This window comes from Papilio machaon, chromosome 20, assembly GCF_912999745.1.
Source record: "Papilio machaon chromosome 20, ilPapMach1.1, whole genome shotgun sequence".
NCBI lineage: Eukaryota > Metazoa > Arthropoda > Insecta > Lepidoptera > Papilionidae > Papilio > Papilio machaon.
Window position 1 is genome coordinate 4,269,445 of NC_060005.1, and position 23,286 is coordinate 4,292,730.

General features: G+C 31.6%; 3 protein-coding genes across 3 annotated transcripts; 2 read left to right on the plus strand and 1 right to left on the minus strand.

The window, feature by feature from the left end:
• Positions 1-1,885: 1,885 nt before the first annotated feature.
• LOC106712497 (odorant receptor Or2-like) lies at positions 1,886-6,715 on the plus strand. The gene is made up of 9 exons (XM_045683005.1): positions 1,886-2,142; positions 2,342-2,553; positions 3,573-3,685; positions 4,253-4,328; positions 4,989-5,157; positions 5,373-5,472; positions 5,795-5,908; positions 6,259-6,414; positions 6,647-6,715. Exons 1-9 carry the CDS (start codon positions 1,886-1,888, stop codon positions 6,713-6,715), a joined length of 1,266 nt encoding a protein of 421 aa, XP_045538961.1.
• Positions 6,716-9,396: 2,681 nt separating this feature from the next.
• Positions 9,397-13,204, plus strand: LOC106712496. Its single transcript, XM_045682921.1, has 6 exons — positions 9,397-9,841; positions 10,362-10,668; positions 10,801-10,897; positions 11,553-11,663; positions 12,042-12,215; positions 13,160-13,204. The coding sequence occupies exons 1-6, from the start codon at positions 9,397-9,399 to the stop codon at positions 13,202-13,204; spliced, it is 1,179 nt and encodes a 392-aa protein (XP_045538877.1).
• Positions 13,205-17,094: 3,890 nt separating this feature from the next.
• On the minus strand, positions 17,095-22,982 carry LOC106712495 (protein sidekick-1). The gene is made up of 7 exons (XM_014505090.2): positions 22,865-22,982; positions 20,335-20,471; positions 19,645-19,855; positions 18,917-19,016; positions 18,564-18,721; positions 17,419-17,606; positions 17,095-17,106 (listed from the first exon to the last, which is right to left on the minus strand). Exons 1-7 carry the CDS (start codon positions 22,899-22,901, stop codon positions 17,095-17,097), a joined length of 843 nt encoding a protein of 280 aa, XP_014360576.2. The 5' UTR covers positions 22,902-22,982.
• Between the last annotated feature and the right edge of the window lie 304 nt (positions 22,983-23,286).

Here is a 23,286-nt window from a genome sequence, read left to right on the forward strand (position 1 = left end):
ATTAACTTCGCCTCAGCGCTTGTCAGAATTGCTCATACCACTCACCCGCTCATCACTATAGATAGATTTGCTGCTTGGAAACGCCAATTTTTGCTTCGTTCCAATTTAAAAGCGCCAGTTGAAATCACTGTCGGCTAATTCCATTTCTAATGTTAGTTCGAGTTTCCAACACCGCTACCAACTGCTACAATAAGCGTCAAAATGTCGAAAAGCAGAAAATGGTTACATGATACTGTACACTGATCTCTAAATAGAAAATAGATAAATGGATAAGACATTTCTTGGAAATGAGAGCTTCTGCTTCGTTTCGACTTAAACGCGTCTGTGGATGTACATGACAGTTAATTCTATCTCTTATTATTAGTTCGAATCCTAACACCTCTACCAACTGCAACCGTAAGTGCCTAAGATTAGTGATATCATGGCTCATAGACGTTTTAGTGGAATGTAGAGGTCATTGGCTCATATCCAATTGAAATAGTGTGGCTAAAATTGTCACTTGCAGTGCACAATCCATCCCCATGTCCGTTAATTCGTTATTAAAAGTATTACAGACTTTTAAAAGGATCTTTCTTTTGTCTTCCTTTCTAAATCTTTCACAAAATAATGTTTGTTTCTATTTAAAAGTCTCTTTATACATTACAAATGGCTCATTATTTCAACATTACACTTTGTTTTACTAGATAATTACACCGCTGAGGTAATTATTGTAATTGCCACAGACATTTCTAATGAACCGTATTAAGGCACAACAATTTTCAATTAATTTATGTACGCGTTTTATTAATATGTACAAATAAATATAAAGTTTAGTGCATTTGTATGTATACCTTCTTAATTTTTATCAATTTTATGTCAACGTTTTAAATAGCTACGACTAGGTTAGCTACGACTTAGGGTCCTTCAAGAAGCGAGCGTATCACCATCGCAAAGGCCGGCAACGCATCTGCAATTTCTCTGGTATTGCAGATGTCTATGCGCGTCAATGAACAACTTGGTGTTCCCGCTGCTCGTTTGCCCTCTTCTCTTATTAAAAAAAAAAAATGCGTTACAATAATATTTATCAGCATAAGATGATTTTTTTAAATTTTGCAAGAAATACCGCATAAAATGTTGTGAAATGTAAAATATTTAAAGCCGCAACAATATTCACCTACAATTTTATAAAATGGCAACGGAATATTTCGACACTACTGTGCATATTTGTCAAAGGAGCGGAGGCAATTTGCAATGTGTGCTATATCATACAAAAAGCAGTCTATTTTATTGAATAAAAATAAAAATTTGAAACGAAAATATAAAACAGTGTTCCGTATGCAAATTAAGCTATAAACGTGTCTCGCTTTGTAACAATTTCGGTAACAAAGAGTTGTGAGATCTTATGTAAGATTTAGTCATTTTAGTTAGTGGCTATCATTAGCTTGGCAGCTACCGACGCTGTTTTGATACACTAAATCTAAACAGTGGATTCAAGAATAAAATATTGAAATTATAACCCGACTGACTTAGGGAGTATGTAATTTCCACTATAACCGCCTGTATACTGAAAGACAGAACCGATTTGACGAGTGAAGTTTTATTCGATTCTTATTCTTTCCTTGATAAATAGGAATTTTTGGTTTTCAATTAACAAGAACATTTGTGGTTGTTATTTAAAAAGATTTTGAAAAGGATATGAAAGTTACATGACCTTTCATGTTCTTATATGTTAACTGATATAAACGGAGTAAGGAATTACTGTGCCTTAATAAAGTTATTTTATATATATAGGTAAGTTAACTCGAAAGATTTATTTTAACCGGCGATGTTTTGTATTCGATACAATCTATTTTATTTCGACTTCTATTATTAAAAAATGATTTCTTTGCCGAGAATCATTTTTAAAATGCTATCAAAATTTCTACGCTACGATAAAATTAAAACACAAGACGAGCTTGATCCGATACATTACGTTGGCGTACATATATTCTGGTTAAAGTTCTACGGCATGTGGTACAACAATAGTTCATGGAAGGAAATTAAGTTTTGGCTTAAAATTTTCTATACTTTTATAGTACTTTGGCTTGTTTGTATAATACCGTGTGTAGGAGAAATATATTATCTGTTACGTCTTGGTGGTAACATCGGTCATATTGCAGAAGGGTAACTATGAAACTTTGCGCTCTGTACAACAGCATCCTTGGTACTTACGAGTTAATGCGTTAAAAGATGAGCTTTCTTATTATGTATTAATTATTGTAGTTTTAGGCATCTAGTAGCTTCTCCTAAATAGCTATTATTAATCGTAGCCTATTTGTGTTACAACTAAATATGTAACTAAAATAATAATCTATCATTTCAGACTCTACTTATTTCTTAGCGAAATGTATACGTATTTCAAACTTATTGTTTTCTGGTACAAGAAGAAAGAGATTTTAAATTTGTTAAATTTTATGCATTGCCCTGAATTTATGCCTCAAGAGATCGAACATAATGATATTATCAAGAGAAGAATCAAGACGGCTCGTTTCGTAATGAATGCATATACGATGATGTGTGTTGGTGCCGTCTCAGGTATGCTAGTTACTTACATAAATGCAAACATAAACTATTTTTTTACACTATAAGGTAGCAAACGTCTAAGCAGCCACCTGAAATTGCTGAAATAGCGAATCAGCATCCGCAATTGCAAATGGGTTACCAGCCATTTAACAACGGAGAAGAGGACCAACAGAAATAGAATATGTTCCCTTCCTGTACGTCTCCCCTTTCGTCAAATCCACATCCCCTTCTCAACCTGCCCTTATAAGAATAGGATGGGAAGGGAAAAGGAGAAAAAAATAGCTACTGATTTTTTTTGCTTTTATTAACTAGCTTTCGCCTGCGACTCCGTCCGCGCGGAAATATAAAAATTGTAGCCTATGTGTTCTCTCAGACTATGCTTAACCTCTACGCCAAATTTAATTGAGATCCATGCAGCCGTTCCGGAGTTATCTTCAAACAAACATCTATCCGTCTAAACATTCGCATTTATAATATTAGTAAGATAAGATAAGTAAGGAAATTAATTGTCAAGGTTTATCAAAATTTCCAAATAATTAAAAAAAAACGAGGGTAAGAATAGATTTATAAAATTCTTTCTCAGTTAAGCTGTAAAATCTTTTCATCGTTTTTCAATGTGATCTGCCTACACATACCGGAAAGTACGGATTATGTTCTAAATATTATAAAGAGGATTTCTATCAGAGCATTTTAATATAAAATATATTGCTATAGAGCGTCGGTGACTCAGGGGTTGAGGTGTCAATCTGCAGGTCTTGGGTTCGAATCCCGCCATGTATTAATGTAAAAAATATCGTGTTGCAACTTGCACATATCTGAGAAGAAATTCAATGATATGTGTGAAGTCAACCAACCCACACTTCGCCAGCGTGGTTGACTATGGCCCAGTCACCCCTAAATTAAGGAAGGCCCCGAGCCCCTCAGTAAGGACGTTTAGTGAGCTGATGATGATGATATTACTATTATCTAAAATTAGCATTATATTTGTACAGGTGCTAACTAAATAACTGTAACTAAAACGTTTGTTCCAGTGGGAATATTAATGCCAATAACAGAGAACTTTATAATACTACCAACGAACGTTGAATATCCATATATCGATGTTTATAAATCACCCACATATTACTTCATATATATTCATCACGTAAGTCAATTTCAATTTAATCAAACAAAAACAAAACTTGCAATATCAACGGTAACGGTCATTTAAATCTTTGTTGATTGTTGCCATAATTCTTGTAAAAATGAGCAAAAAAAACTTGAGAGGTGTCAAGGGACACCCGGATGGAACGAAGTTCCTTTCGATTAATTAGTGAAGGAACCAATGTTTATTCTATGAATAAAAAATCTAAGTCTTCACAAGAAGTACATTTTATTTTTATGAATTTTCGTTATATATTGTCACGTCGTTGCCATGGTGAAGTAGCGCTCATTCGTCGTTAACATACTTACTATAGCAAAAAGTGTCGTGACAACTTTTCGTACGAATTTTTTCCGTCTAGCCCCCTTTCACAACGCGCGATAAGGAACTTCGTTCCAAAATGGAGATCCATGGTCTCTGCCTACCGCACCGGGTTACGTGTATGAGTTATGTTGTTATTGTTCTTGTTATAAACATATTGGTACCCACTTTCATCGTTAGTTTCTGAGACCAAAATCCCACATATCTTGAGTACTTACATTTAGTTTAACAATATTTGGTTGTATGCAGATATATTACAAGCCCGCTACGTGTATTATCGACGGTGTCATGGATACTATATTAGCCGCTTTTGTAGCCTCTGCCAGTAAGTGTATAATTTTAGCCCTAATTAAAAAATATATGACAAATAGAATTATTTAACATCTAGTCTTTGATTTGTTGAATTAATGAACTTAACAGGATATTTTTTTATAGCTGTATTCTCAGAATCACTAATTTTTTAATCCACATCCGTAACAATCAAATGAATTATGCATATTTTTTATTCAATACGACTTAGTTTAATGGGTCGTGCTTTGATAGAATTAAACCAGCTTCTACTAAACTTAATCTCTGAGCAATGGCACATATATTGCTTGCTCAATTGCATATGTATGTACATATAGGTATATAGGTTCACTTCTTTGATTTAAGGTACATATTACTGTATCCCATTCCAAATGAACACCAGAGAAGCGTCAAATTCTATAGACAGCTGTCTATAGAGTTGACTATATATTTGATTCTATTAATTTTGTGGAAATTGTCAGATAGAGCGAAGTGAAATTATATAATATGAGCATCTTAATGTTTTATAGTTATATGAGAACGCGTTTTTTAGCAAAACATTTTGGAATTTTTGAGTTTTAGTGCAAAATGTACAGCGTGACCATTGTTATCAATATTTTGGCTTTCAATCGGAACACGGGGCAGGTGTTAATTTTCTACTAGAGTGATGATAATATAAAACATTCTTTTGTTTCAGTTGGACAAATAGAAATTTTATCGTTTAACTTAAGAAATTTTAAAACAATTGCCAAACGTCGCGAAAAAAGACAATTAAAAAGATTTGTTTCTAGTAGTGATCAATTACGCGACGATCATGTGAAATGTGTTTTGAAAAAATGCATTAAACATCATGATGCTATCATAAGGTTTTAATGTTGAGACTTTTGTATTATAAAAAAAAACCGTAAATAGTATTTAACTAAATGGGTCACCGTCAAATCGTGGACGTGACACAACATGAACTTTACGTCAGATTCTGGATGAATTCGTTGAAAAAGAAATTCACTGACTACAATATTTCTAGGCAAATAATAAAGTGCGTCGTTCACAATTTGTCGGTGACTTTATATGTCTATTTTAGGTATATAACAATGATAGAATCGGCATTCAGTTTGTCATCGGCTCTGCAGTTTATGTTAAGTGTCATGGTCCTTTGTTTGGTAGGAATAAATTTTTTATCGGTAAGTTAACTCTTTGTTACACCTAGAATTTTTTTTATGTTAGGTGGCCAACGAGCGAACGACCTTTAATCGATGAAGAAGGGGCCGCACAGATAGAGGATATTTCCTTTTTTTATAGATTCTATGCGTACCCACCTCTGTAAAATCCACTTCCGTTTCCCATCCTTTTCTTATAAGAAAAGGACGGAATAAAATAAAAAAATAAAAATAATTTTATTAATAAATCTATAAGAAAATACATTAAATCGTGTACAATCTGCTGCAAAAGAGAACTCCAACGTTTAAGAACTTAGAATTTTATTTACTATATTATGAATTCTAGATCGAAAACTATTTGGATCACTGCATGCAAATAATGTGGATGGCTATATATTTAACATGCATGTTGACAGAAGTGTTCATATTGTGTTGGTTTGGTAATGAATTGATTCTAAAGGTAAATATGGTTTGCATGTCATTTTTATATATTATAAGATTCAAACCTGATGGCTCCTGATTATGTACAAGCGTTTGTTCGTGCTTGTGTCTCGGGTGGAATTTTATGCCGCTATAATCTTTATATTGCACTGCTTACTCCAAAAGAGTAAATATGATTCGCCATAATATTATTTACTAGCTATTCGAACCAAGCTACAGTAATATTGCAGAATGAATTTTGTTATATATCTATGTTACTAATGTATATAACAGTCATACATAATTAACAGTATATAAGTTGTTAATATATTTAATTGTGTTGTTTGTTGTTGTTGATAAAGAATTGTAAACAATTGTTTAATTGAACAGAGTTTGGAACTTCAGAACGCGACATTTGATGGTCCTTGGTTAGACATAGATCAAGCGACGAAGATATATATAATTATATTTATGGAGCGATGCAAGCGTCCTCTTTTAATAACAGCTGGAAAGTATTTTACCCTCTCTCTAAGTACATACACTAACGTAAGTACATATTTTTTAAATATTACAAACAATATTCATCTTATAACTACCTGTCGCTCGCGACTCCGTCCGCGTGGAGTTAAAAAAATACATAATATTATGTGTTCTTTCAAATTATGATCTATGCCAAATTTCATCGAGATCCGTTAAGCCTTTCTGGAGATACCTTCAAACAAACATCCATCCATCTAAATATTCGCATTTATAATTAGTAAGATATGTATTCTTTCAGCTTATTAACTGGTCGTACAAAGCTTTTGCTGTTATGAGAAACATGAAAAATAATGTTCCGGACAAGTAAATCTGAGACCAGACGTTAAAGAATCATACCAAAAAGTTTTGCTTTCTAATTAATTTGGTGAAACAAGACTTTAGTTTAGTTAATGCACAAAAATGAATAATCCAATTTTGATGTTGTTTTTGCATTCCAGCCATGTTGTATACATTAATGAGTAAATTATTTAATGAGAAAAGTGAGTTTTTATGTCATACCAACATTGTGTGTTGGTGTGGTAAATTCCCTAAACTTCGTTTAAAAACAAACCCAACATTTGCTCTTTAAGATTGATACCAGATTATTATTTTGTATGAGAGAGATTATAAAAAATGATCGCCCTATAAATTATAGATCAGACTTTTTATCGTTAACCTTTTTTTCTTGTTATTCGCTTTTTAAAATGTATTAGTAGAAAATGTTCTACACTCCTCAGTTCCTGGAAGGATAATAAGGTCATTTGTATTGTAAGAAAATATCGCCCGGGAGAAAATTAGATACGATCATCCAGGGCCGGCCTTTAATCATTTAACCTGATACCTATGAATTAGTTTGTTTTCTATTGAGAAGAGGCTTTTCCTGAAATTCCACCGACTTTCAGGAAAAAACTAAACTAATAGCGTAAAAAATTAGACCTAGATATTTTAACTGATAATTAGGGATGACAATAAGGTGTTGTTAGATATTAATAAATTATTTTTTATTCAACTGACAGAAGTTTAATGTTTTTGCAGGTGTACACTCCTTTGTTTCGACTTATTTTTAGCATAGTTATGACCTTTCGTGAATATATACATATGGTTTGTCTTGTTCTCCTCGAAGTGATTTTTTGATTTTTAAATGACTGTTGCCTATTTACAGACAAAACAAATATGTCTCACTTTAAGTTTGAACGTTAAATAGAGAATCTGCAGCGTGGCATTGGCGGTGAGTGCACCGCGCGAGCACGCTCCATCACTTGAGCGTAACCTAATTTGTCGTGGCGTTTCACCTAATTAAGTTTTAATTTTTAAGTATTTAAATCAATTTAATCTTTTCTTAATTAACATCTCTCATTCTATATGAAAAACAGAAAGCCTTGTCTATGTGTTTCGTCAGTGGTAAGAATGTTTGACAACGTTAATGCTTAAGGTTCCGAAAAAAATCACGGAACATCACGATGAGGGGAAGGGATAAAATAAAATATCACGAGTATATTTACTTAATTATTCAAGTAATAATAATCAAACTATCTAATGTCATTACATTATTTTAAAAATAAAATAAAATTTCTGACCCATTAATACTTTTTATGACTGACTTTGATTAGGCAGATGAGTTATGTGTACAATTCTATTTTATCTGGAGGGTAAGTAGATCTTCTTTCTTCATTTTCATAAATTTCAATAACATCGCAATATCTTTATAAAATCGCCAAATTTTAAGAGATAACATTAATTAGCGATATTTAAAGTAAAACAAAGTTAAATTGGAACACCGCATTTAGAGTTTTATTTACGGTATTTCTTTTGTGTCCAACATTAATAATTTACCTGAGCTAAAAAAATATTTGCCACAATTTTCATTTCGTTTGAGTAAATTATATTTAGTAACTAATTTTCGTAATAATTCTAATGAACGTTAGATTTAACAGTAAAGAGACAAAGCTATGAATTGTATGTGAGCAAAGCTATACAATTTTTCTCTAATCTCAGTAAGTATCAAATTATTTATGGTCGTTAATCGTAAGTTTAATTATAAGAAATAGCGAAGACTTGAAAAACCGTAAGGCGGCCTTATCACTTTCAATTCCTTCATCAATAGGCGTTACCAGAACGATATATTGTCTCGGTTCTCGCAGAAAACCACCATTAATTAGAGGTAACGGCAAACGCCGTTTCTTATTACCTGAGAACACGCGAACGTGTTTTGTACTCGACTTATCAAACGTGAACTTCATTTTGCCTTCACTCAATTTGATTTTTGAAACAATTGCTTGTTATTCTAGCTTTGTTATATAACTATTTTAGTGGAACTCTTTATTTACAATATATTTCATCTCAAATTTTCATAAGTATTGTTGTTGTTACGATTAGTCATATTGGTCACTAATCGTGGGTTTTTGAGACCATAATTCCCGTTTAAAATGTTTTTTTATCCATAATTAATTAATTAAGCAACGGCTTAACTCACGTTTGATCGTCCGGTGACGGCACCGACTAGTTTCGGACCCATCGGGGGTCCATCTTCAGGGCGAGTGTTTAATCCGTAGACTTCGCGGTCGCGTCGCGTCTCGCACTCTTAATTAATTATGATGTCTCACAAAAGTTTAAACAATTTTTATCTATGTTTTGTCAAAGGTTTTGGTCTCAGAAACCAATAGTAAGAGGTTTACACCAATTAACTTCAACAATTAAGCCAAAGAGCCTTCAAGGTGACTCACTAAATTCGAAATATAAATTATATTCTGCCACTCATAAATTACAATGTATAAGAAAAAAGTTTTCCATAATTCTGTCGGTACGTTATTAATGCTATCATTAATTTCTGTTAGGAAACTCGACTAGTGTTTATGGATCAATTACATCAAAACTTCTAGGAACTATGGAAAAGTTTAATTAATTTTCCTCCAACAACAAAATGTATAAGATATCTTTAAATATGAAAGCAAAGTTATTACGACTTTTCAATTGAATTGACGTAAACGTACTTTATAGTTTTCCTTTATAATGTCTAAAAGTACAAAAATGTTACTAAAGAAAATTTGTACATTAATTAATAAAACGGGTCTCGGCGATTACTGGAATGAAGGTTCTGAGAAATATAGCAATATTTATATGATTCTAACATTCACTGCTTACATCATTATGATAATTCTCGAAAATCTTGCCGCTTGGTTTGGTGATTTCCCAAAAGTTGAAAAGAATTCAGCTGTCATGTTTGCCGTGATACATAACACGGTGTTGGCTAAAATGTTTTTACTGTTATATTATAAAAAGTCTATAAGGAAATTAAATAAGAAGATGGGTCAGCTTGGTGCCGACATGGAAGATGATGTGACAATGAACATGCAACATAAAAAAGTTAAATACGGTCTTCTTTTGTATGTTGTATCAGTTTATTTGTCACTACTAGCTTATGGTGTAGACAGCTTGAGAAAATATGTCACCGAAGGTATGTTTATACTTGCAAATTCATAATTCAAACAGTTTTTTTTAATTTAAAATATAAAGAGCATATGTACGTACGAAAGTAAGTAAAATTTATAATATGCACAACAATTTCGCTCCTTGTATTATTGATTTGATATTCTTAATGTTTTCCTTATCTATATATATAAAAGAAAGTTGTGTTAGTTACACCATTTATAACTCAAGAACGGCTGAATCGATTTGACTGAAAATTGGTGGGCAGGTAGCTTAGAACCAGGAAACGGACATAGGATAATTTTTAACCCGTTTTCTACTTTTTTTTTTATTCCGCGCGGACGGAGTCGCGGGTAAAAGCTAGTTAATTATAAAACACAGAACTGGTTTTGGTATCTACATTAATGTTTTCCGATTTCAATATTAATATTTAATATTATTAATATTTATAAAGAAAGTAGAGCCTTACCAATTTTGTGAAAATGGTTTTTAGTTAAATAAAGTATATATTTTTAATTAATTTAAAAACGTATTGTATTTTATTCCAGGTACGCCTTTTTATACCGTAGTGACATATTATCCAAGTTACAATAGTACAACTCACGTGGCGAGTGCATTGAGGATATTTTTCTATATGACTTGGTTATACATGATGTTACCAATGATGGCAGCAGATTGTCTGCCCATTGTACACCTTATTATTATGGCTTTTAAGTTTATCACTCTGTGTAACCATTTCAAGAAAATAAGCAAAGATTTCAGTCGAAACAAAACAAATATGAGGAAAGAATCTGCTGTACTTAAACTCAAATTTGGTTGTATGCAAGGAATTTTAATGCACCGCAAACTGATTTCGTAAGTTTTGTAAATACTATTAAAAAAATAACACGTTCCATGCCACGCGATTATTTCCTATAAACGTTCAGGCCAGTCGATAGTATTGAACGTGTAAAGTTGTTACTTCCGTCTGTTTATTTTTTTTCACAGAATAATAAAAGAAGTGCATCGTGTCTTCGGCATGATAATGTCTCTACAAGTTTGTGAGAGTTCCGCTGTAGCTGTTTTGTTACTTTTAAGATTAGCCGTAAGTTAACATTTAATTTTGCAATTACTAAACAATGATTTTATAAGGCTACTCAAAATAGTGATTTCCGATGTTAACAAATAACATATAATTATAATAATACGTGGAGCGAAAACTTTGTTCCCCTTTTGAAGAATTGCTCAAAAGTGTTTACGTGATATATGCTAAAGATACAGAGAATTGTAATAATGTATTTTAATTAAAAATAATCTAGGAATAAAATTTATGATCATATTTGGACGACCACCATTTTTGTTAAATTTTCCAAATGTTGTGATTAAAGTATAAAAATTTTACTAAACTCCAGCCTGCTTCTAGCAGCTACATTTATAGATATGCGCTGAGTAAAACAACATTAAAAATGTACAGCTAAATTGTTTCTCGTTTTAAAAAGTAGTCGGCGAGGTCTAGTCTATTTTGGTTGTCTATTTTTTTAATGTGTTTGCATGGATATATTTTTTATATCAGAAAACAAGTATTGCCACGATCAGTTATTTAACAATTAAGCACATTCGGTTTTTTTTGACTGAGTCACTTTGCCTTGAAGAGGCATTTACAGTTTCACCGGGCTTGAGGTGGCCGGGCGCAGATGGCGCTTAGCCTAAACCTCGTTTAAAGCACATTCGGTCTATCAGTGTATATTTTAAATTTTCAGATATCTCCGAAGCAGAATTTAACTGATGCCATAATGACGTATACTTTCGTAACTTCATTATTCATTTTGTTGGCACTTAACCTTTGGAACGCTGGTGAAATTACTTACCAGGTACGTCCATTTGATTAGAAGTACAAGTTAAGTACGCACTCTTATGGTAACGGGAGAGCAAACGACTCATTCGATATCACATTGATATTAAGCACTTACCGAAGTTATTCACTAGAAAGTTTCGAAAACAACGTTATTACCTAATACTACCACCATTACTGTTATAACTGAAAAAAAACGGAACGTTTATTTTAGACATATATGAATGTAGGCTTTTCATTCAAATGTTTTAAAGATGGCATTATTTTTATTACTAAGAAGGTTCTGTAGACGTTTAGAAACAATAAAGCAATTACATAAACTAATAAAAAAAAATATAACTACATAGGCCTCCCACGTATACTGTTATAATTTTGAAACAATTTAAATTTTTACCAGGCTTCGCTTCTGTCATTTGAAATATACTCCTGTGGCTGGCATCTGTGCGATTCGTTCCCACAGCATCAAAAGCACATCAAATACCTGGTCCTCATTAGCACTGCCCAAGCGCAGAAGTCGCTTATTCTTAAAGCGTTCGCTATACAAGAATTATCGTATGCGACTTTTGTTTCGGTAAGTTTTACTAAATAATAAAATTACCAATATTATACTCGTAAATGCAAGAGTTTGGATGGATGGATGGATGATTTTGAAGGTACCTACATCCATAACGGCTGCAAGAATGTGTATGCATAGGCTACTAAGTTGTTTATTTTTTAATTTTGCGCGGATGAAGTCGCTGACAAAAGCTCAATCGAAACGCGGATCAATAAATTAGTCTTGGTTAAAATTATCAAAGTCAAATTGTTATTAACATCCTAAACGCGATTCAGGTGCAATTTAGAGAATTTTTTGACTTATATCTAAGCTGTCAATAAAGCAATTGCCCAATTACGACTTCGAATTTCCTTGTTGTGGCAATAATGACAATGACTTTTTCCTGTGACATAATAACAATGTTCCGCGGAATCTCTCCATTACAAAAAGATAACCGACTTCAAAAAAACATTCTCAAACAAAATACACTAAAAAGTAACATAATAATGTTATGAATATACTCGAAAGTAAGAAAGTTTTCTTCTTTCTTGTACATTGTACAATTATTGTTATTTGGAGTCGGTGTCGGCCGAGGTAGATTTCACTAATCTACCTCAGCCGAAACCATTTTTTATTTAAATTCCTACCTAGGCTGAAACCGACTTTTTAATTAGTAAATTTAAAGGGCTACAATTCTTCGATACATCAATTTTATGTAGGTCGTATACTTTAGCCTACGTAAGCAAAGAAAATAAAATTGTCCTATTTTTCGCCGACTTTTTGGCATGGCTCATTAATATTAACTCAAAAACTACTGGATACTTTTTAATTATTCAAAAAATGCGTCCAAATGACACGCAACGTCTTCCGAATAAAAAATAATTATGAAAATCGGACAACTTTTTGAAGTCGGTTAAAAAGCCTTGTAAATTATCATGATGGCTTATTAATGTTTAAAATATTAATCATTTTTTTTTCAGGTTGCCAGACTCACGTATTCGATATTTGCAGTATTTTATAAATGAAAACTTCACTCTAGAGCCCTTAGATTAGAGGCCTTTCTAATCCGCTTATTTTATTGAAATAGTAAAATTTTTGACTTAACATTAGCAAATATTATGTGCATTATTAAATGTATTAGCTTTTTTAAATATAATTGTATAAAATGATATAATTTTGTTCTCCTCTTATTTTATTTAATTTAACCAAAAACAAGCACCTGAGTAGATGACCTTTTTCGTCAAGTTCAGTTAATTTAATTTGACTTACGTCTGTGTCTACTGAATTTTGTGAATAAGATAAGTGAAAATAGTTTCAGGCAATTTTCCAGGCAGATTTTCCATTGATTCTGTAATGAAGGGTGTTATAAGAAATCAATAGCCAAGATAAAACGTTCAAGGTAATGAGCCTCGTCCTAAAAAAACATAGAATACTGAAGTATAGTAACTATCGACTGTTTTTACAAAAAAAAAACTCTTATTATTATATCTGAAATAATTATGTAGGTTGAATAATTCAGGAAACATAAAATAGTAAAATTATACATATTATGAGATGAAAGAAATAAAATGGCAACACTATTCATAATAAAACAGATAATAAATAAACCGCTTTTTAGGTAACTATTATCATAATAAAAGCCATTCAATCATAACAATACAAAAATTTCTAATATTCTTTCTAATATTAGTGAACAATATTTTGTATTGTATTTTATTTCAATACGATTATTACAATATTTTTATTTATCCTTTCGTTGTATCAAAGAAAAACGATACAATCCTCTTTTAAAAGAAAAATTAAAAGAGAAAAAAAAATCAACAGTTTTCAAAAGGCTACTTAAACGGCCTTTGTAAAGTCTAGTTGACCTAATTAGTATTCTGTCCTTAACAATCTGACGAGATCTCTGTTCTTTTATTTCTGTGTTTGCATGATATTAAATATTTCAACGGATCATCCATCCAATTGATAAAAACTTCACGTAGCAACAGATTATATTATAAATATAGTGATTAAATGTAAGCATATGTAAGTCGTTGGAGAAGGCCAATGTCCAGCTGTGGGCAGACGAAAGCTGATGATGATGATTATTACGGTGATGATGTTACGAATGAAATTTTATCGTACTTTTCATCATCCGCTCGTCTTAACGATTTAATCTTAATAATAACATATCAATATTAAAAACATAAAACACATAGCTTATTACAGTAACGGTCAAATTAAAATGTACGCGTTCAAGACCTCATTCATGAATTCCTGTTTGAAAATATGCTAAGTCGCTAAAAGTACAGATTTTAACCAAAAAAAAATTTGCATAGATATTAATATATTGATATTAAACTTATTTGCTATGTTTATTGTGCTATTTATTTTATTGCTAAGAAATTTAAATAAAAAATAAAAGCTATTTAAAAAATAAACGTTTCACAAAAAATATTTTTTCCATTTAAGAGCTATGACGTCACAATTTCACGCGAGTTAAAGCACATTCTTATTAAAACGTTTTGTATTTTTAGCGTTTGTAATTACAAGCATTAAAATATTGACTTACCTGTAAAAATTTTCTCCTCCGACACTTTAAAGTGCTGACATTGCCACTTCAGTAGAAGGTTACTGTTACCTTCTGCAAATAACCACTGCCCAAAGACGTCACAGTTACGTCGCGTCACTTCAAGGTCATTTAATTTACTCAATTTTACTCAAATTTACAAATTTAAATGTTCAATTCGCATTGTTTTATGTCAATTCGATGGGTACCTAAACCCCCATAGTACATACCACCGCTCGGTTAAATTACACATTCTACAGATCACACACGAAACAATATATTTTTCGTTCCAGCGCGTTTGTATTGTTATTAAATCCTAAACCGAGTAATTTAGGATTACGGAGAAGCATTTCGGATGCTCCATTTCCAACAAAGTAATATTCAAATTATGCTTGGAATATTTATATTATCTACCCTCAATTAATATGTCATTCGTAGAACCGAATAAAGTGAATATAACCCTACAAAATTAAAGTTATCGATAAATTGTAGTAGACAACATTGCTTCTACTTATCATATAAATTATACGGATTACATACTCCAACATGGACATTAGACTACCAGAAACGTTTTATATCTCTTATTCTGGGTTTTAATCAAAGTGAAGTATTCATATTGATGGAAAATAAAAACGTTTCGATTTACTTAGATGTAGATCGCTTTATTTTTGTTTATATTTATTTCAACATCAAATACGCGGGAAATTTGTACTTCTCCCACGTAAAAACTATATCTAAATTTCTCTTACAAATCGGTACATTGTCACAACCATATAACCGATTTATCTAATGTTATGAAATCATCCATTAATATAATGCCCGAATTAGATTATTCCAGTCCAACGTTCGAAATAAGCGCTGGATTGCTTGTGTGGTTTCCTGTGTGAGTTTACATTTTCTAGTTGTAATTCAGCGCTCATATCGATCCATGGACTGGAATAATGTATACCGAACCTACCATTGGGTGTCGACTGCAGTGACTTAATTTGACACATATCATTAATCATTACATGCTCTTTGAAAAAATAGAGACAACGATATGTGTCGATAAAAATGTCACTGCATTGGAATTTCACACTCAGACAGTTTCTTAACAGAGGGCCTAGCACGAATATCCGTAATATTATCGACAAAATTTGTCGTGTCGCAAATTTTCGTGATAGGTTCTCTGATAGATTACGCTACTGAATTTGTATTTTATGTCATTTTCAAATACACATAATGTTTTTTACTATGTACAATTTTAAAAAAGGTTATTTGCAATGCTTTTAGCAAAGCAAACACCTTATCATCTTAACTGAATATTTTTTACAAGTTTTTAATTTGTCACATAAATCAAAATGAACATATCAATCTGATATTGTTTACTAATATAAATTAATATTATTCGTTGTTTATACAATACACTTATGAATATATAAAGTTATAAATTAAATTATTACAGTCAGAGTATACTATCGCATAAATATTTTGAAAGCGTTTGGAAATTAATAACTAAATGTCAACAAATAACTCTAATGTGTTGTAGGAAACATTAACTAATTAATTTAAAGTCCAAACAGAAACATAATTTTGAAATAGAACCAGAGGGAAACCAATATGTTCCGTCTGTGTGTTTTGGTAGTGGAGAGCAAGTTTAAAAACAGTACTAAGAAACTTTAATAGATAGTTATTTGTATAAAGAACACAAGTTAAAGGTATATATATAGATAAGTATGTATATGATCACAAATTGAAACCGTAGAAGGAAAACAAATTAGATTCAAGATAATCTATATGTATAATTAAGCTTTTTAATTAGGCTGTCCAATTAAAATACTGGACAGTAAATTTAAGTCCATAATTCTGGTATTGTGGATACGAAATGTTTAAAGCAGGAATGAGTATGACGAATTATCACCAGGGTTGAATGTTAAATCTCAAGAACAATCAAATAGGTGAACAAAGAAAACAGCACTGGTTTAAATGAAATATAATTATTAATACACAGAAATTGTTACCTATCCCCTTTCCAAATCAATACCGAAACTTTGTAAAGGGTATGTCTGCCATGTTTAACTTTGTTAATACGAAGTAACGCCGTAAACTTTCACTGCGAAAGCATTTGTTAATATATATAATTAACAAATATAATTTGAAACTTATATTTATCAAAGTGTCTTTAAGGAAAATTAAAAGTATCATAATATGTTTTATAAGTGTTTCAGCAGTGGAAACAAAAGATTTTACGTAATATATTTTATGTACAATTTATCATTATCTCACAATTTCTATAAAAACTACAATAATTCCGATGAAAACAAGAAATTGTGTTTACACACAGTTATGTTTCTTATGAACTTTAGGACTTGGTTTGGAAAATTTTCATACGACTACCTGGAAAATTATGCACAAAAATGCTGTTTTCTAAATAATTTGTAATGTCAAGAAATTGTACTGTAAAGTGTTTGTTATAATTGATTTGATACGATAGAATTAAATACAATTCCAAGTTATTTGAAATTAGAATTGTGAAAATTAGAAATAGTGCTGTTAAAAGCCTTTTGATTTTTCAAGTCAGAATTGGTCACAGTCAATTTAGTTAAACAAATTCAGTAGCGTATTTAGTCAACTTTGACTTAATAAATATGTAAATGTACAATGTATCATGAAATTTATGATAACATTGGTCATAAACATAAAAATAACGATTGCAAGAATTAAAATATAGTTAGCTAAGAGTATTGATATAAAAGATGATCTTGAGGAAGTATTTACAACGTACATTGTTAGTAGAGTGGTTATAATGTAGTAATTGAGATGTATTGAAGTGCCGGAGCCCTGTATGGCGGCAGGATGCTCGCCGCTTAGAACGTGGACGATCACCGACGCAGGGTCTGAACAAAAAAATAACAATTGACATTTTTGACAATTTGACATTTTAATAGAAACCGGTTAGATCGTCGATAAAGTTTAAGTTAAGTGATCCGCAACAACCAAATGTAGATATCTTTTTCCAGCATAGGATAAAAGAAAAAAATGTTTATTAACAATACGCGAAACGCGTGGTTTCTGTTGCTGAAATTCCTGTAGAAAAAATATTAATAATATAATATCTTTTTGAGTAGGCGTTTCATCAGGAAACCCACTGTAAAAATTGCCAAAATGTAGAGACTTCTTCTATTTTTAGAGAAGCTTTCGTGATAGTCAAATATATCTGACACAATTATCATCACATTCGCTTTACCACTCTCAGTACAAATAAAACTCTATAAAGCGAATGTCAATTACTTTCCTAAAAAGTGAAGTCAAATTGGGTCGTTACTGTGGACACGATATCGTTTCGGCTGAAGTGCACAAGAGGGCAGTGCAGTGCAGCTCGTTTAACCGCTTCACTACCATTCGAATTAAATTGCCGGTTGATTTTTTTGGCATCACTATTTACAAATAGATAACATGGCAATATAAAATATTTATTTATTACTAACAGTACACAAAACTTCAGTAGAATTTTAATTCAACTTATAGTCAAAGAATTAAATTCGCTTCCCACTTAAGATCGCATAGCGTACAACAAAGTATCAACATACAAGCTATAATTTAGCATGTACATAAGGTTTGGACCAAATTGTAATGCGAGTCTAACTGTGGGTATTTAAGTCCAATATCTCTGTATAATATAGTCATCCCTGTCATTATCTTTAACAAAACAGGGACAATAATATGTTTTAAACGGAGATTTTGGTCTTAGAAATTGGCGGTAAGAGGTTTGTCCAATGACGTTTCACTAAAATTTAATATCATGAATAATAATCCTCTGTGATTTTTTTTATTATACAAGTAATTAGACTTACCCGAACTGCTGGGCGCACAAGTATAATTCCCAGAATCTTGTGGTATAGCTCTAGCTATTAGCAGACGACTGGTCCTAGTCTTCTGGTCAGTCAATACATTTATGCCACCCCTTTGTGCATAGTTCACGACGTCTTTATCTCGAAACCAATATATGAAACTGTAGACCGAAAAACACGTGTCATTAGCAATATGATAAAGTTACGTGTTTTTACATGACTGATGATGATGTGTGAGGTGTTATTCATTTCTTATTCATCAGCTCAGTGTCATAGTCACGGTCGAATTTAGTTTTTTTTTAGTTTTTTTTTAAGTGTTTTTTTATATATATCATGGATAGTAATTGAATTAATACCTTGGCGCTTCCGGAGCGTCTTTTGTTATGCAAGTCAGATTGATGTCCGATCCGCTTCTAACGAATAATTCGTTTCCATTTAAAATTTCCGCCTTCGAAACTGTTTGCATAAATAAAAAGTACACATCGTATGATTAAAGTAACTATTTAAATATACACAATTGTATGTAATGTTTTTTGATTGGGAACAGAGAGAAAAAAATTAAAATAAGTTTTATATGAACTTTACAGATATATCCAGAGGCTTTTAATAAAATATGAGTGAGCATTGGAATTATTTGACTACATACATATTACATATACACACTCTAAATTATTATTCAACATTCATATTTCATTGATAAAGTGAAGTAAATTAAAAGTTTACGGTTGATTACTTCTATTTTAACATACATCTTGCAGATTGTATATTTGGAGTAATACAAATAATTTTTATGCAAGCAATACGAGAGTTTTGATTAAACGGTATTGAAAAATCTTAGTATGTAATCGTAACATAAGCTAGTGAAAAGGTGCAAGAGAAAAAAACATGATAGAAACAGCTCTGCTGAAAATCGAGTGTCGAAAATGCCTAGCAACAATTCTGACGTATAACATTCTGTATTCCTGGATATAACAGGTTGAAATTTACATTACACGCTGTTGAAGTTTTTTGAAACTATACCAAATTCTTTAAATTTTTAAAAAGAATGAAAAAGTAAGATATACAGTCGTGCCTTTTTACTTACCAACAACGCTAAGTCGAAAGGAGAGGCTGATCTTTGGTTCTGTGGACACTTGACATTCGTATGCACCCGAGTCAGCGGGTTTGACTGGCGAGATCCGTAACGTCCACTCATCTGAGCCCTCCGGGTGGAGAGACACGAAGCGACCGTCGCCGCTGTAGGTGTGCACACCTACTGATATTATATGCAAGTCACGTTTCCGTATCCAAGAGACCTGTAAATGTTTTATTATTACCACCACCGTATTACCATCATATTACCAACATAATACCACCTGTAATATTAAAATTAATTTTAATTTATATGAATTTCCACTGTCGAAACATCGGCATAAAACTTTCATTCTTATTTCAAAATATAGAGGTAACAACATGTTTTTATACATATTTTTCTGCAGTGGAAACTCACAGTAACTAGTGTCCCGTATGTAATTGTGTATATGAATATGAATTTGATAAGTGACAAATGAGAGTTATTAAGAGTACCTTAATTAACGTGACTTTGAGCTAAGTAAGTGATATATTTCATAGAGTATAAACATTTACGTAATGTTAGGTCAAGTTACGTTCAAAATAATAAATAGGACAATCAAGAAAAAAACACGTACAGTTTATTCCGGCAGTGCTATTCATTTTCAGAAAAACGACAATATATCAAGTCACACGGACAAATGCATAATTTTATAGTACTTACCGATTTGTCAGCAAGATTCCTCACTCTGCACAAAAGGAAGGCCGCTTTTCCGATTGTAGCTGCGACTTCGCGCTTCGTGTTATTGTCAAAGTAGGGCTGCCCCAAATGGTCCCAATGACCAGGACGTGCTGACACCCCTATTACACATAAAATATATGGTTAACATCTGTGGAAGCTAACAGTGGTAGAGTCTGCAATAACATAATTTGCACGAAGACAGGCGTAAAGGTGAAGTACTCGTAGTTCCGCTATTCGTATGCGTGCCGGAGGCCTAATTTAAGTCCTCTTCCCACCCTTTTCCAAGGAAGGTATGGGAATGGGAAGTGGATTTAGAATAGGAAAAGGAAATATCCTCTTTCCATACATCTATTATTTCTCTGTCTATTAAAGGTAGGCAACGCATCTGCAAATGTAAATGTCTAAGGACAAGGTTGGTTTGCTATTTTGGCGAATTCAAGTGGCCGCTTTCTCGTTATACTATAAAAAAATCTTGTATATACTGGAGACCTATGTATAAAGGCTGATGGTGATGACTTAACTAACAATATTATTTATACAACGTATTTTAACGTAAACATTATAAATGTGTTTAAACAAATTTATGGATTTTGAAGCGTGTTTTCAACATTTTGACTTCAGTCTTTACATATACTTAATAAATACGGTATTCTTGAAGGAATTGAAATGTTTCATGTTAAGAAGACGCAAAGAAAAGCATCAAATTACTTATATTTAAATATGTATAAAATAGAAATCGTTTGTTTTATTGAATGATTTATTAATTAATTGTTTATTTGCCAATATTATTAAACATGATTTACATGATGTTGACTAATATGAAATATTAAGACATACAGAACGAAAAACACAATTATTTTAGGTTCCATTTCAAATATAAACGAGAGAGAGGGAGAGAGAGTTAGTTCGTTCTATTTTTACTTAGGTTTCATATTCGCACAAGTAACTTAGTACTACTTCAAAGCATTATGTAAGTGATTTGATCGTCTTTGCTTTATTAAGCGGCAAAGCTACAGGTTTATAGGTTAATTTTAGAAGAAAGTATGTTTCAATGATAATTTTATAATTCGGATCTCGTCAAATTTTCGCTCAAATTAAACCTATTGATAATTTTAGTTTATTCTCTGGCTTTCCCTCTTTTTCTTTAAAGGACCTCAAAAGTACAAATAAAAAAAACGTCTGAAGGTTTTTCACAAATATTTTATGACCATCTCCAGTGTCCTCATATAATCCTAACAATTTTTATTAACATTTTTCCAGTCGTTTATGATCTGTACCGCAACGGATTAGAACAAGCTATCATCGTCAGTTTTTCCACCCAAGTATAACCTTACTTCAGGGCATTCAAGAGTACAATGAGTAGGCATTTTCTCTAAGCTAGTGCAAACCATCTTTCGACCACATCAACGTTTCTAACATCAGGTGCGATGGTGCTCCAGCGCTGGCTTGTTCGTCGTAAAAAATACATAGGGAGGACAAACAAACATCTAGTTTTATCCATACAATATATATATATATATATATATATATATATATATATATATATATATATATATATATATATATATCGTTACGTCAACGTTGCCTGTTGCTTTAACGAAAAGAGAATATTGAACATCACCATAAATAGAATTCAAGTTAATTTAGTAAACAATGGCTGGAATAGTTGTATTGTTAGTCTGTCTAGTTTGTGTAAATAAATACGATCTCCGCTGTACTCTAGGACATTGTAAAGTGGACATTCAGTATCGAAGCAAAAGGCTTTGTATATCAAAGCAAAAGTATTACATTACAAAGTCTTATAAAAAGATCTCGGAATTGAATGAAGAATGCTGGGTAAATTTGTATTATTATCAGTTTCTAAGAGTTGATGTTGCTACGAGTATCACAGTTGTTTCAAAATGAAGAAGAGGGATGACAGTATGTTTTTCTATGATTGTTTCGACAATGGAAGTTCATGATTACTACAAAAATGGTAATAAAACCATATCATTCTTTTATTTCAAAAAAAAGATATCAATTATTTTTGTTTAATTTCTTGCAATGAAATTCACGGAAATAAAAAAAAACACGCTAACGACGTTGTTTTAATAATAAAGGTGCCAAAAGAGAGAACGACCGCATAATAACCTAAAAAAAAGCGAAGTGACCACCACCCATAGACACCTGCAATTTTTCAATCCGCAGGTTGCAGATCGTACCTGCCTTTAAAGGACAGAGGCGAAGATGTTCAAAGGATATTTCCCCTTCCTGTTTGTTTTTGAGCATCTGTTAAACTACAGACATTGTTGAGTAAAGCTGAAAAGACTTTAATACTGTGCGAAATAGACACGTGTCTTTGACAGTAAAATGAAAATGTTTAGAAATGATTTTTACGTCTTCCATTACAGTCATCGATTGCGTTTCAATATAGTAAATGCAATAAAATACAACAAAAAAATAATTTTTACGATTAAATTATATTCATTTTATATATACGAGGTTAAATGAACGATATTAATAAATTTCTTACCAAACAGGAACACAAATCCAATAAAAGCCACCCACATCTTGAAGATATTGTTATTTATCACATCACAAATATTAATCCAACTGTCAGATGTCAAAACACTTCAATGCATTATTTATAATTAAAACCTATAACTAAATATTTTTCTAATTAATGAAATATTAAACAAAACAAAAACAATTTAATTTCTACTTATAACATATTTGTAATTCTTTCTTTATTTAAAAAACAATCCGTTTATAATTTAAATTGAAAGAAAACAATATAATTAACTTTAATTAATAATGTTATTAAATTGAATTTAAAAACTTAAAATAATATAAACGAATGAAAGAAAAAGAACTATTTATATTAAATTTGAAAATTATACGATTTACAAATAAACTTGGTTTCAGGCAAGTTATTTGAAAATTTTGTAAACAAAC